At 45.7% G+C, this 18,139-nt stretch overlaps 1 protein-coding gene across 1 annotated transcript in view; it reads right to left on the bottom strand.

The window, feature by feature from the left end:
- Positions 1-3,998: 3,998 nt before the first annotated feature.
- LOC123765887 (uncharacterized) overlaps positions 3,999-18,139 on the bottom strand; it is a 31,329-nt gene continuing 17,188 nt past the window's right edge. The window contains exons 4-6 of the mRNA XM_045754744.2: positions 15,979-16,105; positions 14,135-14,269; positions 3,999-5,129 (exon numbers count right to left, since the gene is read on the bottom strand). Of these exons, the coding sequence (XP_045610700.1) occupies positions 4,950-5,129; positions 14,135-14,269; positions 15,979-16,105 (442 nt within the window). The 3' untranslated portion in view covers positions 3,999-4,949. The remainder of the gene's footprint in view (positions 5,130-14,134; positions 14,270-15,978; positions 16,106-18,139) is intronic.

The raw sequence follows: 18,139 nt of genomic DNA, 5'->3' as shown, positions 1-18,139 counted from the left end.
AGGAAGTATGGGACAAGGCCTTAAGTAAGTTATGGGTCTTACAGCATTCAACTCAGAAGTAAGAGATATGGGGTGACCAGGACAAGCGAGTGTCAAAGATTAACCCCAGAAGTTTAGCAGAATCCTTATACAAAAGAGTATTACCATAAAGCGAGAGAGGAGGTCGAAGGGCGACCCACTTCCAAGTAAAGGTCATGGCACAAGTCTTAGCTGGAGAGAACTTGAAGCCATGATTGGTGGTCCAGGATGACACAGCATGAATTGCAAGTTGAAGCCGCCATTGGAGGAAAGGCGAGTCATCACCATGACAGCAAAGGGCAAGATTATCAACATAAAGAGCAGAAAAAATGTCAGAGGGAAGGAAAGAAAGAAGACCATTGAGGGCAACCAGGAAAAAAGAGTAGTGCTCAGAACACTCTTGAGGTTATCTTGAGATGTTTTCGAGGCTTAGTGTCCCCGCGGCCCAGTCCTCGACCAGGTCTCCACCCCAGGAAGCAGCCCGTGACAGCTGACTAACTCCTAGGTACCTATTTACTGCTAGGTAACAGGGGCATCAGGGTGAAAGAAACTTTGCTCGTTGTTTTTCACCGGTGCCCGGGATCGAACCCGGGACCACAGGATCACACATCCAGTGTTCTGTCTGCTCAGCCACCGGCTCTGCTGCACTACCTTGGGGCACACCTTTGTATTGCTGAAAAGAGGTAAAGAGAGCAGTACCAAGCTTCACTCGAAAGGAACAATGAGAGAGGAAGCGAGGGAGATTACCACAAAGGCCAAAAGAACAGAGTTGGGATAGAATATGGTACCGCCAAGTGGTGTCATACACCTTTTCCAGGTCATAAAGGAGAGAAACAATGGAGGTCTTTGCAGCAAAGGCAGTACGAATATAGACCTCCAAGTTCACGTAGATATCAGACGTGCTGCAACACTTGCACAAGCCAGATTGAGAAGGGGAGAGAAGGTGATAACGTTCTAAGAACCACATCAGAGGGACATTGATCTTACAGATGACCCTACCGGCCACTGCACTTGCCTTTAAAAACAAAACAAATGAAACTGGCGTCGTACAATGACGACGTTTCTTCTAGACTGCACACTTACAGCAGACAACCTGAGCACAGTCTGCGTTCCACCAGGGAATGCACTTCCACGCACCCCCTGGAGGTAGAGCGAGGAACAGAGCAGAGGGCAGCATAAACAACAGTGTTATGAAAGAGGAGGGCGGGCTTGGGGAAGAGTCAGATCAGAGAGGCCAGGAAAGAGTATCACGCAAGGTGAAGAGGTTCCAGTCAGCCCTGGCAAACTGTCACCTAGGGAAGGAGAGGGGAGGGCAAAAAGAAAAGAAGGTGACAAGGATGGGGAAATGGTCACTGTTATGTAGGACATCAAGAACCCACTAGTGAAGTCCAAATAAAGAGAAGACGAGCAGAGAGAAAGATCAAGACTGGAAAGGGTGCGAGTGTGGGAGTCAACATGAGTGGGCTCACCAGAATTCAGAAGAGACAGTAGAAGAGAGGACAAATGGTTTAAGAAGGCGGCCCCGGGTGTTCATCAGAACATCCCCCAGAAGGTATGCCAACAGTTAAAATTACCCAAAAGAAGCACAGGCTCTGGTAAGATGTCCAACTGGTGTTTAAGATCAGAAAGAGAAAGCAGGACATTTGGGAGAAGATAAATGGAACAGACTGTAAACAATTTACTCACAAAGATGGCCGCAGAACACCAATGGGCGACTGAAAAATTAGGGGACAAAGGAAATATCATGACGGATCAAGAAAGCAGTAGAGTTATGGTCCCCAACAAACACTGGAGGGAGAGAGAAAGGAATAATTATGGAAATGACCAGGACGAGTGCCGAGCATCAGCTCCTATAGACAAACACAAAGCAGGGGAAAACTGCGTGATCAGAAGTTAGAGTTCATGAAAGTTGGCATAAAACCACAAAATTCCATTGAAGAACAGACATAGACAAAAAAAAAGAGAGAACATGGGAGAAACCAAGGCAAAGTAAAACACAGTTGACTGAGGAAGAACATGATCAGGATCAGTGAAATCAGGGTGACGGGGCAGTGATAAAGCTAGCAAAGATAGCCGAGATAAGGGAGCGGGAAGATGGATCAGAGGCAGAATCCGGAACGGGAGGAGGCAACAGAGAGGGGCGGAGAAGGGATTCTGAGGCAGGAAGGACAGAAATGGGTGAAGGCACCGGAGTAAGGGCAGCATCCAAGAGAAGATCAAGGAAACCTACATATGTTGAGACCCCTCCACTGAAAAGGGAGAGGAAACAGGGATAGTGTCGGAGTTGGAAGGGGAGGAATACATCGAAACCTTCTTACCCACCGGGGAGGAAGAAGGAGAGGAGCCAGGCTTACGCTTTTGATGGAGAGACACAGGCATACCTTCAGCAATATACTGGGCAACCACCTCGACAGTTTCAACAGAAGGAGAACGGGAACGGGCAACATGACGAACGCTGGGAGGAGGATGGACAATGGCCTGAACAGACAGGTGGCGAGGAGGACTGAGAAGGAGGAGTGGGGCAAGAAGGGAAGGAGGGCACAGGAGACAAGGAAGACCGGGAAGGAAACACCAGTCAGAGAACCAGGAGGAGGACCCTCTGGCCCAGAACGCAAGAGAACAGATGGAGCAGACGTTGTGATAGTGGAGGTGTCGGGGTCCAAGGCCTCAAAACGGTTGTCAAACTGAGAAACCTAGAGAGGACAAGAAGAAGGGGAACGCAACACACGAGCCTAAGACATGCCAGAGAAAGAGGAAGGACGGTGAACCTGGCGCCTAGCCTTGGGAAAAGACAAATGATCACGCTACTTCAAATTGAGGATAGCTTCCTTAAATTTGTAATGCACACATGCACGGGAGAAGGCAGGGTGGGCGTCACTGCAATTGATGCAGAGAGTTTGGAAAGAAGTGCACTCCATCTTGGAATGACCAGAGGTTCCACACATGGGGCAGAGAGAGACCTCACTTGTGCACCTGGAGTGACCATGCCCAAATCTCCAGCACCTGCTGCAGAGGTGAGGAGAGCGGATGTACTCCTGAATGGAGCATATGGCACTGGCAAGAATGACTGAAGAGGGAAGGGACCGACCATCAAATGTGACCTTCACAACACGAAGAGGCTGAAGGTGATGACCACGAGGAAGTCGAGTGAAGGTATCCACCTAGAGGACATAATGGCCTTGGGCCTCAAGGATATACTTAACATCCTTGTGGCAGTCTTTAAGTTTTCTGTCACCAGTCGCAACATGGAGAAGACTTGTGCCAATGCAGGCATTCAATCGGGCATTTTTGGAAATCTGAACAAGAGTCTTCCCAATGCAGGACAACGAAGCTAAGCGGTCAGCCGCCTCCTGAGAAGGGGCTGCAACAACACGTGTACCAGAACGGGTGGGGTTAAAAGTGACAAATGTATCCACCGAATCAACAAAGTGTTTATGGAAAAATAAAATCATCAGGATGAGTAGGGTCAACATGATTAAGATCAAAATACTTAGTCCACGTAGCAAGACCAAACAAAGCCCGGAAAGTATTAGACTGGGAAGGAATCATATACATGTGAGTGCGGAGGTGACAGTGCCGAGCACCCCTGGTAAGAGAGGGGGGGGTAAAAGGCACAGTTGTGACAACAAGAGACGGAGCCACGCCAGGTGATGAGATGGTCAGCACTCAGGGCTTGGGGCTCAACCCTGCCACAGAGGTGGGAGAGGAGCAGAGTGTGTCAGTCGGGAGAGTCGGAGAACAATATTCAAGCATCATCATCACTAGGCAGGAGACACTGGTAAACTTAAGCACGCCTCGCCCATGCCACCAGGAACCACATGTTTGGTCGACCCATACGTGTATCAACAAACTCACCAAGTGAGGCAAAGCTCATATACCAAGTAAAATTTTACGGAGAAATTGAGCTTGTAAACCGAAAAATTAATAAAGAGGGGCATTCATCAATTGAGGTTCCACTGTACATAAGACTATAATAAAAATTTTTACGTAGTATTCTTTATTATGACGATTAATAATTTATTTTTGATACATTTGCTTCATATTATTTGAGTTAGCATGTAGTGAACCGAGACTAATACAGCTGAAATGTAGTACAGTACTGTACTACAATTCAAGAGTATAATTCACCACCACTCAGCTCGATAATTATACTCAATCAAGTCTACCACAGACAAGCTATTAAGGACCACTCACCAAGATATTGACTCTTTAACTCATCTATAAAGCAGCTAAAGACTAAAAGCACTGTAAAGACTGTATGTATGTGAAAACTCCCCAAGGAGATATTTGCTAGACACCCCTTTTTGAATTAGTTTACCGACTTTCTGGATGATTTCTCAGTGTTTAAGCGGAGTGTAACCTGCTCTCTGCACCTCTGAGGGGAAGCCAGGTTTTTGCCTCTGGTCCTCGATAGACTAAACAGAACTCTGCAACTGATGCAACCCTGTAGTTGGGAGCCCCTCAGCGTGACTGCTTCATGGAGTCATAAGGAGCTCCCCCAGAAAATAAGTGAAGTCATAGACAGCAGAAAATCAGAAAACTTTAAGGGTTCATTACTAATCATTCTATTTGAGTAAGTCCATTGCATGTGTGCTGATTTTAATTTAAAAACTTAAAATATATTTGCAAAGGATAAGTCACAACAACATGATAAACTAAAAACCAAACCCACATACAGTACAGTACATGAAAAGAAATGAAAGTGACTGTGTTGGTTATTTTGAACCCTTATTAACTTATGACATATTAAAGATCCAGGATAGACCAAATTAATGTCTATTTCACTTCATTTCATATGTGGATATGGTTAGTAAATACATTATTTATTATTTTAATTATGAAATCATCTTCCTAGTTCACCAACTAGTCCCTTTAAGTAAATACAAGATTTCTAAATTATTTTAAAGTATGTTATACAGTTCTTAGCAATACTAGTGACACTCTGATATGAACTCTTGGTTACACTCTACATATGATCGCAGACCGCCGACATCATAGCGTCTCTCAACGTGATAGGCATAGACTGGGGCTTGATGGATGAGCTTGGCAATGAATAATCCTGTTGCATCACGCACATTCAGAGGTTTCTCTCTTGTTTCTTCCAAAAAATTCTGCAAAAATTGTTTAGTACTTGGCATGAGGCTACTTGCCACTATTTATCTATATACAATATCCTGTACTGCACAGTATGGTCAAAACGTTTTCATCCAGATTTCATAATCTCCATGGCAATGTGTATTGTTATGGAGATTATGTCATGGGGACATAACACATCTTATCCACATGATATAATAATAATAATTCATTGTGTCGGGGGACAGGCAGCCAGAGTGTATTCATACACGTTAGTCTTATATCGAGGTCTCCCCCCCCCCCCCCAAGGTTGAATTACTGACCCCACCCAGGATGCAACCCCACAACAAGCTCACTAACTCCTGAGTACCTGCTTACTGCTAGGTGAACAGGGCGCATTAGGCGAGAGGAAATGTGCCCAATCATTTCTGTCCCACCCGGAATTCTAACTTGGAAATCTTGATTGTGCGTCAAAAACAAACCCGACTGTACATGTAAAACGCAACATTTTAACTCTTATTTTCATTAGGTTAGGTTAGAGGTTCTTTAAAACGATGAAGCAAAAAAGATTACATACTTTTCTCAGGTCACACCCTCCTCATACTATATCCAATATCCTATAACTCCTTTAAGACAAATTTGTGGCAAAAAGCCTCTTTACATTTATTCTTACTGTTATGTTTCTTACATAACTGAATCATACAGCTATTCCAGAATGATCTTAAATGAATGTTGACAAAGTAGCAAACAGCTTATGTAGAAACTACAATAGTCTTTACTGATATTTTTTTATGGTTTTTCAATGTTATGGACTGGAAGCATGTTAGGCTTATCGATTTCCCTCTGGTCGAATTACTGGCTTTTGCTAAGGTACAACCCACAACAGTTGCTCAACTCCCAGATACAAATTTACCACTAGGTGAACAAAGACATAGTGAAAGAAAACGTGTCCAACCATCTTTGTCCTGTCTTGGGAATCGAACCCGGGACTTTTCAGTTTGAATCGACTGCGCTGACACTCAAGTATGGCAGTATAGCTTATGAAGTAAAATAAAAGAACAATTACACAATGTAGCAATTTTTTTTCTTGGGTAGCAGGTGTTATTTTCTTGTTGCTTATGCCTAAAAATGGTATAGGAAATAGTATTATTTTCTATAATAATACTATTATTCCCCTCAAACTTTGCTTTGACCTTTGCCCCAGACAGCTGCAAGACAATTTCCCTAAGCTGTCTAAGGTAAAGGTTAAAGCAGAGTTTAAGGGAAATAATAGCCATTTTCTATTCTTTAGAAGCATAAGCAATCAAATCATAACAAGCCAGATAAAACAAAACTGTTACACAGATATTTGACATCCAGTACCTTCCTCCCTTGGGAAAGAGTGATCATGTCCTGTTGGAAATTAAATATGCTTTACAATATAGTCTAGAAGAGAATGGGGACATTGAAACAGTTGATAAACTCTATCAAGAGAGGACACTGTGGGTACTTTAGAAAATTCTTCAATGGGTTTAATGGGACAGACTTGTTGCTAGGCAAGAAAGTAAATGAGATGTATGTCAAATTTTGCAAAATATACAATGAAGGCACACAAACATTCATACCAAGGCAGAGATGCAGGACCAGAAAACTAGATTGGTTCAACAGAAATTATGAGAGGGCCAGAGAGGAAAAAGACAAGAAAATAGGTTCAGTATTTGGAAGAGGCCTAACCCACAAACATAACAGAATTACAAACAAGCAAGAAACAATTACACAGCAGTGAGAAGGGAGGCAGAAAGGAACTTTGAGAAAGGTATAATGGACAAATGTAAAACAGATGCAGGCATTTTCTATAAATTCATTAAAACGAAGCTGCATGTAAAAGATAAAATCCAGATTGAGAAGGGGAAACAGGACTACTGAGAATTAAATAGAAATGTGTAAAATGCTGAATGAACAGTTTCAAAGTGCGTGTGTACAAAATGGGGATTTCAGAAAGCTGGACCAAGTACTAATTCCAGAACACAAATACATAGAGGTATATCAAGACAGAGTGGAAAAATTACTCATGAGGCTAGGAAGAAATAAAGGGTTTGGACTTGATGGAGTTTCACCTTGGGTGCTACAAGAATGTGCAACTGAGCTGAGCATTCCACTCAAATTAATATTCAAGACATCCTTGTGCACAGGAATCTAATCAGATACAGATATATGGAAAAAGGCAAACATAGTACCGATTTATAAAAATGATAATCGAGAGAAACTTCTAAATTATAAACCACTGAACTACACAACGCTCCTGCAGGCGCTCGACGGGGCATGTGCAACTCGCCTCCGGGTATTTTTATTTTTCACATTCCATTCAAAACTGGCGCGCGGTGACGCGGGTACAAAATGGATGCCTGGTGACCCCAAGGATCGTCTGCCATCTTTAAAAAAATCCCAGCATGCCCTGCGGCCATGGGGAGCCTCAGTTTCAAAGCAGCAACCATGTCTGACGCATCGTCCACGAGCTCCCGCTCCATGGTTACCCACGGTCATGGAAAACGACTCTCTAAGGAGATACGCAACATTTTGTATGATGACAGTCCTATGGATGATGACATGGACTATGATCCAGAGAAAGACCTTACATAAAATATAATACGTAATATAAAATACTATAAAAGGATACGTAAAAGGGAAAGATCGACCTTTGAGGATCACCCTGAATGGTGCCAAACAGATGGAAGAAGTACTAAGGAATGCTAGAAAATTACAAAGTGATCAGGTAGGGAAAGTATGGTCGTTAAGACGAGATCTTTCAAACAAAGACAGAGAAGCTGAAACTGAACCTCGTAGAGGCAAAACGATTAAATGAGAGCAGGAATGAAGAATAAATCAAATCTTTTTTCTACAAAGTGATAGGGGTAGGCAAACCAGTAGTGGTACATAAAGGCAAACCAACAAAATCATTAGAGAGAGGGGGAGTGAAGAATAGGGAGAGGGGGGGGGGAACAAGTTCCTGAAAATTGCATACACCAACATAGATGGAGTGAGATCAAAGATACTGGAGTTAAGTGATGTAATACAGCTGCAGACACCATACATTGTTGCACTCACGAAGACAAAACTTGAAGATGATATTTTAAATGAGATCACATTCCCAAGAGGCTACTCGGTTTGGAGACGGGACAGAAACATTAGGAAAGGCGGTGGTGTTGCTGTGCTAGTGAAAGAACACCTAAAGGTAAACAAAATAATGATTGCCAATCCACGAGAAGTTGACATAATAGTACTAGAGATTTGCAATCAGGATGATAAATTAACGATCTTAAATACATATAGTCCACTGCCAAGCAACACATGGACAAATGGGACGCTAGATAATAAATGAGAGGGTTTTATAACAATACAGCAATGAGAGAAATTATAGCAAGAGCCGATAGAGATAGATCATGATTGTTGGTAGTTGGCGACTTCAACTTGAAATCCATAGACTGGGAGGCATATGAAGCTAGAATGGAGGATTTTTGGACTTGTAGATTCGTAAACCTCATCCTGGAAACATTCATGTTTCAACATGTTAAACAAGCTACGAGGATGAGGGAAGGGGACATTCCCTCCATGCTGGATTTGATATTTACCAGTAAAGAGGAAGAGATATTTGACATTCAGTACCTCCCTCCCTTAGGTAAAAGTGACCATGTCTTAATGGGAATAAAGTATACTATGCATTATAATTTGGAAGAAAATGAGGTTGAAGCAGTTAAAAAGCCTGATTTCAAGAGAGGTCATTATGGGGAACTCAGACATTTCTTTAAGGAATTTGACTGGAAAGACTTGCTGTTGGGACATGAAGTAAATGAGATGTATGTCAAGTTTTGTGAAATATATGATAAAGGCACAAAAAAATTTATACCTTGTTTATACCTTTATACCAAAGCAGAGATGCAGAACAAGGAAACAGGATTGGTTCGACAGAAATTGCGAGAGGGCCAGAGACCAAAAGACAAAAAACCGGCGTTGAATGTAATGAAGCGCCATTTTCTGGGTGAGTCCCGGAGGCTCCCCGGAGCTTACCAGGCTGATATGCTAATGTCAGACTTTGGCATCAGTCATGTGTACGGAGTTCTTATAGGCCTACCGGGGACCACGAGCCAGAACCTGGCCCCCTCTAGAGAGGCAAGGGGAGCAATAGCCTATAGAAACCCCCGTGTGGTTGGAAGCATTCTATGTCTGCCATCGACCGGGTTAGGTACCCAGAAAGGTAGGCGTCCCAAAACAACCCCTATTCTGGTGAAAATTGCAACCAAAAACCAAACGAGTGGATAGAACTCCCCAAATAAAAACGGGCAAACTAGTATGATGTCACCTGTCATCGCGCCGCTGTCAGCGCAGCTCCCCCCTCCCCGGGAGAGGGAAGGGGTAGCCCCAGACCTACCATGCCGGCGATCCACACCCCAGTTCTGAGGCTGGATGTTAAAACACGCAAAAAAACGCCGACCGGAGGGAGGGAGGGAATCCGGGGAGGCTCTGGGACTCACCCAGAAAATGGCGTTTCATTACATTCAACGCTGGTTTTCTGGGGGGAGCCTCTATGGCTCCCCGGAGCTAATTACCCACAGAGGAAAAGAATAGGGACAGACGCGGGAGGCGGTCGCCGCACACTACTCAACCCGAAGTCGAGACAACAGGTCGCATCCGCCGACCCAAAGCGACACAGGCCCGACTGTGCCCATGAACATGTACAAGGTAACGAGCAGCCAAGGACCCTACTCGACCATCAAATTCCCAGTGCCCGAGTGTCCTCCCAGGACACATTACCAAAGACTGCGGCTAGAGCCGCAAACTTGCGGATGTCATGGGCACAGAGATAGACCGAAGGCTGGCAAACCTTAAGAACCCCACGGACGACCTGGGAGACCCGCACCCTGGAACAGGGAAGAAGGGAACCGGAGCAACCCAAAGCGCGTCCACGGACCCAGAAGCCGTGGCAAGCCAATAACGGCGGAGAGCCGCAACCGGACAAAAACAAAATGCACCCCTGGCCCAACCAACCAATCACCAACAACCCAGGGACCCCTCCGGAAAGCAGCAGCCTCATTCTTCGCCAGAAAAGAAGGCAACAGACGACCAAACCGAGCACCCCGACCGAAGGAGCAGAAAACCCGAGCAGGAGGAGAGCATGAAGCTCACCTACCCGACCCCCAGAGGCCAATGCCAACTGGAAAAGAGCCATCAAAAAACAAAACCGGAACGGAAGGCGGCCAGGGTATCATGCACCTGTAGCCGAGAAAACCGGGAGCACCGCCCGCCGAAGGCAGGCCAGAGCCGCTCATGCCGGAGAAGAGGAGGGGAATGGCGAAGGAGGTGCCCCCCACCCAAAAAGTAGGGAAAAACCCGGTGACCTCCCCATAGCAGCACTCCAGACACCCCCAAGAGCAACGGGGCACGGACTGGAGAATGATAAGGGCGAGAGGCGAAGCCCCCCCGAGAGAAAACGGACCCAGAACACCAGCACGTGTGCACACCGCCCTAAACCAAAACAAACTCCCACGGCGCATGCGCAGGACATGAAAGAAAAGTAGCCCAACAGGTTGGGCTACACAGCCAACTACTCCGGCCAACAACAGAGCAGAAAAGTAGCCCAACAGGTCGCATCCCGAGCGATCCATTGAAGAAACAGGCCAACTCATGGAAACAAAAGCCAAAAAAAAGGAAGCAACAACCAACCTAGCCGGCTCATGTAAGAAAAACAATGAACCGAATCAGAACCCAAGCGGGCTACCAGTAGCCCAACAAGGAGACAAAGAGCCCAACGGGCTAAAAGTAGCCCAATCCGGACTCCCGGACCAGAACGGAAGGAAAATGAGCAGTGCCGAGACACAAAACAGAGAGAAGAGATAAGAACAAAAGAACGAGAAGGCCAAAAACCCAAAAGATGCCCAGAATAGAACCCACAAACCCTAGAAAAGACCAGATGGAAGCCCCACTGAACAACGACAGACGTACCAGTAAAACGGAAAGGAGCAAAACCATCCCGAACCTTCAAGAACCCATAGAAGCAAACACAAAGGACGAAGGCACAGAAAAACCCAGTTGCACCCAAGACCAAAAGTCATGCAGAACCCCAAGAAGAGGGGGACATGACGGAAGCAACAGGCATAATGGACAAGGAACCGAGCCCAGGGAGGGGCCGACGCCCAAATACTCTTGTGGAGAGGGGGGAAGGAAAAGCCCCACTACACAAAACCGCAGGCCCCGCCCAGAGGGGTAGAAAAACGCCGGCGGGGTCCAACGGGGCCTGAGGTCCCCCACGCCAGCCCCACCCCAGCCCCGGGAACCCACCCGGCAGGCCCCGGGGCCGAGCCGTCCCCACAAAGCCCCAGCCTCAAGAAAAACCGGGGCAGCCGTGAAAAGCACTAAGGAAGGAAGCCCACTGGCAGACTCTTACAACACGGCTGGAGAAAACAGGCTCGAATGCCCCCGTTGCTACCCCAGAAGGGGAAGTCCCCGAGACCAACCGAGTCTCAAAACCATGGAAGCCCTGCCCCGACCCGGAACCCACAGACGGTAAAGACCTGGATGTAGGGAGGAAGGGGGGGGGGAACCCAACAAGACCACCAACCAAAACGGGGCAGCCTCGGGGCTTCCGGGGAGCAAACAACTAGCGCGTTGTCACCTAAACCCAAATGTGCAACGCCTGTGCAGCCTGCACCCACATAGTCAGCATAAGACTGGGTAACTGAGTCACAAATAAGCAACAAAACTTGCAGGACCCTGGGCCGAAGGTGTCACCGACCCCACAGGCTGCAGACGGAGGCAAAACAGTGAGAGTCACCCTGAGACAAGGGGACAGAGCAACCCTCGAACTTGCACAAAGCGAGGTGGGGGGACTCCGGGGCCAAATCCATCAGGCCCACGCTCCCCCCTAGGGGTTTCCCAGGGTCCTGAGCGTTTACTATAAGAACACTCGAGCTCAGGTAATCCCAGGTAGGGTACTGCTAACCGGCGCCCATGGCTACCAAACAACGTTCTAAGAGCTGAACCCCCGGGACGTGTACACTCACGGGGACCTAGCAGGGGAAACCACAGGAAGAAGGAAGAGAACTCGGCACAAAGGGGGAAAAAAACCAAAGGGAGAGCCCACCACCAGGTAGACAAACAAAAAGAAAAAGAAAACCCCGCAATAGTACAGCGTACCCAGGCGGAACAGAGCCGGCTGCTATGACTGCCCCTTACCCTAAGGCAAACAAGGGAGACAGAACCCCCTATCACACAAAGGGTGGCCGAAAACCGAGCAGCAAACAGCCTAGCAGAAGCAGGACCCAAGGAACTTGTGGAAGGTAACCCCAAGCCCCAAGGGCAGTACTTACAGGGCACCAAGGGAAGGTAACCCTAGGCGCATGCAGCCCGAGTACTGGAGACTCACGGTTCACGCACCACCTAGAAGACAGACACCACACTCTAGGTACAGTGCTGAAACAACCACTTGAGCCGGAGCACGCAACCAGTGCCAATAGCATCAGCCGAAGAACTGGGGTGTGGATCGCCAGCGTGGTAGGTCTGGGGCTACCCCTTCCCCCTCCCGGGGAGGGGGGAGCTGCGCAGACAGCGGCACGATGACGGGTGACGTCATACTAGTTTGCTCGTTTTTGTTTGGGGAATTCTATCCACTTGTTCGGTTTTTGGTGGCAATTTTCACCAGAATAGGGGTTTGTTTTGGGACGCCTACTTTTCTAGGTGCCTAAGCCGGTCGATAACAAACATAGAATGCTTCCAACAACACGGGGGTTTCTATAGGCCATTGCTCCCCTTGCCTCTCTAGAGGGGGCCCAGGTTCTGGCATGTGGTCCCTGGTAGGCCCATAAGAACTCGGTACACATGACTGATGCCAAAGTCTGACAATTAGCATATCAGCCTAGTAAGCTCCGGGGAGCCGTAGGGGTTCCCCCCAGAAAAAATACAAATAAAACCGCATTGGAAATACATAGAACAAATAATTGAAAATATATTTGTGGCAACTCGCGGTAATGAATGGCCCGGGCGACCACCTCTGGGAGCTTCACACACTGTCGACGAGCCCGTGATGCCCCCTTCTCCATGTCCCCACAGGCAAAGTAAGTGGATTTTTTATATTTTTTTATACATGTATATGTTCAGGGAAGGGAATTTATCATCTTACAAAGATCAAACAAAAATTTGTAAACACTTGACTTATGTGCACAGGAGAAATGTCACAATAAACTCGGTTCATCACAGAGGTCAACACTATGGTTGTCAAAAACATGTGTTAAACACTGTGATTGTCAGAAATGCATGTTTAATACTGTTAGAAACATGTGTTTAATGCTACATTTATTAGAAACACGTTTAGAGCCCACGCAGGAATATCCCTAAAAAAAAAACAAAAAAAACACACGTTTAACATTTTGGTTGTTCGACGTGCATGTTTAACACCGCATTTTTTACTACATGTTGAACTACATCCCCAGCCTAGCTAGAAAAATACATGTGAATTCTTATAAAAGTATTAATGAATGCTAAAATGACCCAATGAGTTGCTGTCCTGGTAGGACCCTATGCGCCTCTAGGGCTCAGGCCTTACAGCATGTAAATGTAGCCCGGGATATTAAAAGGACCAAAGAGAACCCCCCCCCCCCCGCAGTTCAGGCAAGTGTAAAAGTATTAAAATAATTGGAATAAATTAGGGACTCGAGTTATGGAGGCAAACTCTGTACAGAGATTGTGGAGTGGTGAAGGCATATTCCATACATGGATTGTGGAGTAGTGATGGCAGATTCCATAGTTGGGTTGCGGAATTATGAGGGCAAACTACATTCACATGTTCAAAAACAGATATGAGAATGACCATGGTAGTTGCTGAAAAGTCTAGGAAAGCTCCAAAAAGCCAAAGCACAGTCTCTACTAAGCACTACCAGTCGAGCATTACTAGGTGGGTACTGACCTGTTTTGCTTAATAAGCCAGCTGACATTTTCTCCATTACCCCTTCAAGAAAACATAAAAGTGTATATATCAGGGAAATAAAACTAGACATCACAAAAGTAATTAACATACCTTCAAATGACGAAGACTTTCTGATGAAATAATATAAAAACATGGGCACTGAAGCCTTGATGAAGTGATGGAAGACGGTGGCTTCTCAAGAAATCTTGTTACTCTTCCCGAGTCTTCCACCTCGAGAATACCATGCTGGAGAAACAAAGAGATTCTTCACATCTTAGTAAATATCTAAATGCGTTCTCCACACTTTCCATTAAAAAAAACAGCATTGAATGTAATGAAACACCATTTTCTGGGTGAGACCCGGAGGCACCCCGGAGCTATACCAGGCGGATGTGTATATATTAGACCATGGTAACAGTCAATCGATGGAGTTCTAGGCCTACCGGGTACCAGTGCTGTAACCTGGCCCCCTCAGAAAGGCACGAGGAGAAATGGCCTATACACCCCCCTGTGTAATTGGAAGCAGTCTATGTCTGCCATCTACCAGGTCAGGCACCCAGAAAGGTAGGAATTCCGAAACAAACTACAGCTGGTTAAAATTTGCAAACCAAAAGCCGAACTAGCAAGCAGAACTCCCAATTGAAAACAAGCATGACATCACCACAGCTCCTGCGCCGCTGTCTGCACAACTCCCCTCCCCCCCCTCCCTGGGAGGGGAAAGGAGGACCCCCCAGACCCCCCTCGTGCTGGCTACTCAGCCTCTGTTCAGAGACTGAATATAAAAAAATATGATAAACTGCCGACCAGAGGGAGAGAGGGATGCCAGAGAGCCTCTGGGTCTCACCAAGAAAATGGAGTTTCATTACATTCAATACTGGTTTTCTGTGGAGAGCCCCTTCAGCCCCCACGGAGCTACCTAACCGAAGATAAAGGAAAAAGAAGGACTTACCCGGGAGGCGGCTGCCACTCTCTCCTCAACTTGAAGTTGAGACAACTGGCTGCAACCTGCGACCCATGGCTACATATGCCCAAGAAGAGCCGGGTACATTAACGAGGTACCGTGTGGCCAGGACCCTGTTCGAACTCTAAAAGCCCCATGCCCAAATGTCAGTTCAAGACATATTACTAAACACAGCAGCCAAAGTCGCAAACATACGAACGTCGTTTGCACGGGGATAGACCCCAGACTAGGTGGACCGAATAATCCTGTGGATGACCTGGGAGACCTGTGTCCTGGAACAGGAAAAAGGTAAACCAGGTCAACCCAAAGCAAAGGGGGGGGTTGCGTAGACGGTGGCGCGGCGACGTGACGACGTCATGCTAGTTTGATAATTTTGTTTGGGGAGTTCTGTCCACTCGTTCGGTTTTCGGTAGCAATAGTTTCACCAGAATAGGGATTTGTTTTGGGGTGCCTACCTTTCTGGGTGCCTGTCCTGGTCGATGACAGACATAGAATGCTCCCAACCACAGGGGGGTTTCTATAGGCAATTGCTCCTCGTGTTACTCTGAGGGGTCCAGGTTCTGGCTCGTGGTCCCCGTAAGGCAAGAAATTCAAGCACATTGACCGATGCCAGAAAGTTATTCATATCCATTCAGCCTGGATAGCTCCGGGGAGCCGACGGGGCTCCCCCCAGAAATACTAGCAGGTTTGTAATGCAGGAATTATTTTTGATAAAACCACGATGGGTGGCTTTTACAAGATTGTGTTGCGAGATGGTGAACAATTTGATCCCTTACAATATGTGAGGTTAAACACATTGGTTTGCAGATTTCTGCTCAACTTGTTCTGGCTATTTTAAAGATTTGTGTGAGATATGAATACTTCCAAGGGGTTATATGCCTTGTTATTCCACTTCCACAACAAATTAATAAAACTAATGCAACACACACAGAACTTCAGCAAAATACTAAATACTCATCAATATTCTATATTCCCACTTACCCACGATACTAACTTTTGATACATTTTCTTCTGAAACTGGAGCACTCAGTACCAAGCATGTTCCAGGTTCTTGTTGACGTAGAACCTTAAATTTGTCTATTAGTGCACCAAGAGAAAAATTCTTCTTCAGCAATGTATCTCTGAAAAGCAAGAAATACTGCATATGTTATTAATATTTACCCAATATGGTATTTAAACTCAAATGATGGGATTCATCACATTTGTTTCCTGGTATGAAAGTAGCTCGACAAAATATTCAATACACTTACAACCTTTCTGCATCTCTATCATATCATCCACCTCACTTCCCACAAAATGGCACTAAAGTATGCCAAAACACTGCATCTCTAACCTCTCCTCCTCCATCCTACTTCCTTCAAAATGACACTAAGTGCATGATTAAGGTAAAGTAATAATCAGGTAAAAATGCTAAGCCAGTAAAACTATGGAGGCTAAGGGTTAAATGCTAAGCACATGGAGGGGAATATAGGGACAAGGATCTGTTGCTTCGAAACCCTCCCAAAAATAGTGATCAAGTAATATATTATATATATATTTATGTCGTACCTAGTAGCCAGAACGTCGTACTCGGTCTACTATGCAAGGCCCGATTTGCCTAATAAGCCAAATTTTCCTGAATTAATATATTTTCTCAATTTTTTTTTCTAATGAAATGATAAAGATACCAATTTCATTATGTATGCGGTCAATTTTTTTCATTGGAGTTAAAATTAACGTAGATATATGACCGAACCTAACCAACCCTACCTAACCTAACCTAACCTATCTTAATAGGTTAGGTTAGGTTAGGTGGCTGAAAAAGTTAGGTTAGGTTAGGTTAGGTAGGTTAGGTAGTCGAAAAACAATTAATTCATGAAAACTTGGCTTATTAGGCAAATCGGGCCTTGCATAGTAGGCTGAGAAGTGCGTTCTGGCTACTAGGTACGACATTATATATATATATATGTCGTACCTAGTAGCCAGAACGCACTTCTCAGCCTACTATGCAAGGCCCGATTTGCCTAATAAGCCAAGTTTTCCTGAATTATTATATTTTTTCAAATTTTATTCTTATGAAATGATAAAGCTACCCATTTCATTATGTATGAGGTCAATTTTTTTTTATTGGAGTTAAACTTAACGTAGATATATGACCGAACCTAACCAACCCTACCTCACCTAACTTAACCTATCTTTATAGGTTAAATTAGGTTAGGTAGCCGAAAAAGTTAGGTTAGGTTAGATTAGGTAGGTTAGGTAGTTGAAAAACAATTAATTCATGAAAACTTTGCTTGTTAGGCAAATTGGGCCTTGCATAGTAGGCTGAGAAGTGAGTTCTGGCTACTAGGTACGACATATATATATATATATATATATGCAAACAAGCCTGAATGGTCCCCAGGACTATATGCGAATGAAAACTCACACCCCAGAAGTGACTCGAACCCATACTCCCAGAAGCATCGCAACTGGTAACTACAGGGCGCCTTAATCCGCTTGACCATCACGGCCGTCAAAAGGAAGTGATAGCCGAGGCTATTTGAGCCACTTCCCCGACGGCAACTCGGATGGTAATCTTGGGCATAGCATTTCACCAAATCACCTCATTCTTTGGGGCACACGTGAGGAACACAGATGCAAACAAGCCTGAATGGTCCCCAGGACTATATGCGAATGAAAACTCACACCCCAGAAGTGACTCGAACCCATACTCCCAGAAGCATCGCAACTGGTAACCTGATTAAGGCGCCCTGTAGTTACCAGTTGCGATGCTTCTGGGAGTATGGGTTCGAGTCACTTCTGGGGTGTGAGTTTTCATTCGCATATAGTCCTGGGGACCATTCAGGCTTGTTTGCATCTGTGTTCCTCACGTGTGCCCCAAAGAATGAGGTGATTTGGTGAAATGCTATGCCCAAGATTACCATCCGAGTTGCCGTCGGGGAAGTGGCTCAAATAGCCTCGGCTATCACTTCCTTTTGACGGCCGTGATGGTCAAGCGGATTAAGGCGCCCTGTAGTTACCAGTTGCGATGCTTCTGGGAGTATGGGTTCGAGTCACTTCTGGGGTGTGAGTTTTCATTCGCATATAGTCCTGGGGACCATTCAGGCTTGTTTGCATCTGTGTTCCTCACGTGTGCCCCAAAGAATGAGGTGATTTGGTGAAATGCTATGCCC

Source organism: Procambarus clarkii, chromosome 37, assembly GCF_040958095.1.
Source record: "Procambarus clarkii isolate CNS0578487 chromosome 37, FALCON_Pclarkii_2.0, whole genome shotgun sequence".
Lineage (NCBI taxonomy): Eukaryota > Metazoa > Arthropoda > Malacostraca > Decapoda > Cambaridae > Procambarus > Procambarus clarkii.
The sequence above is the reverse complement of the archived record's forward strand: the minus strand, read 5'-3'. Positions and strand labels throughout refer to the sequence as shown.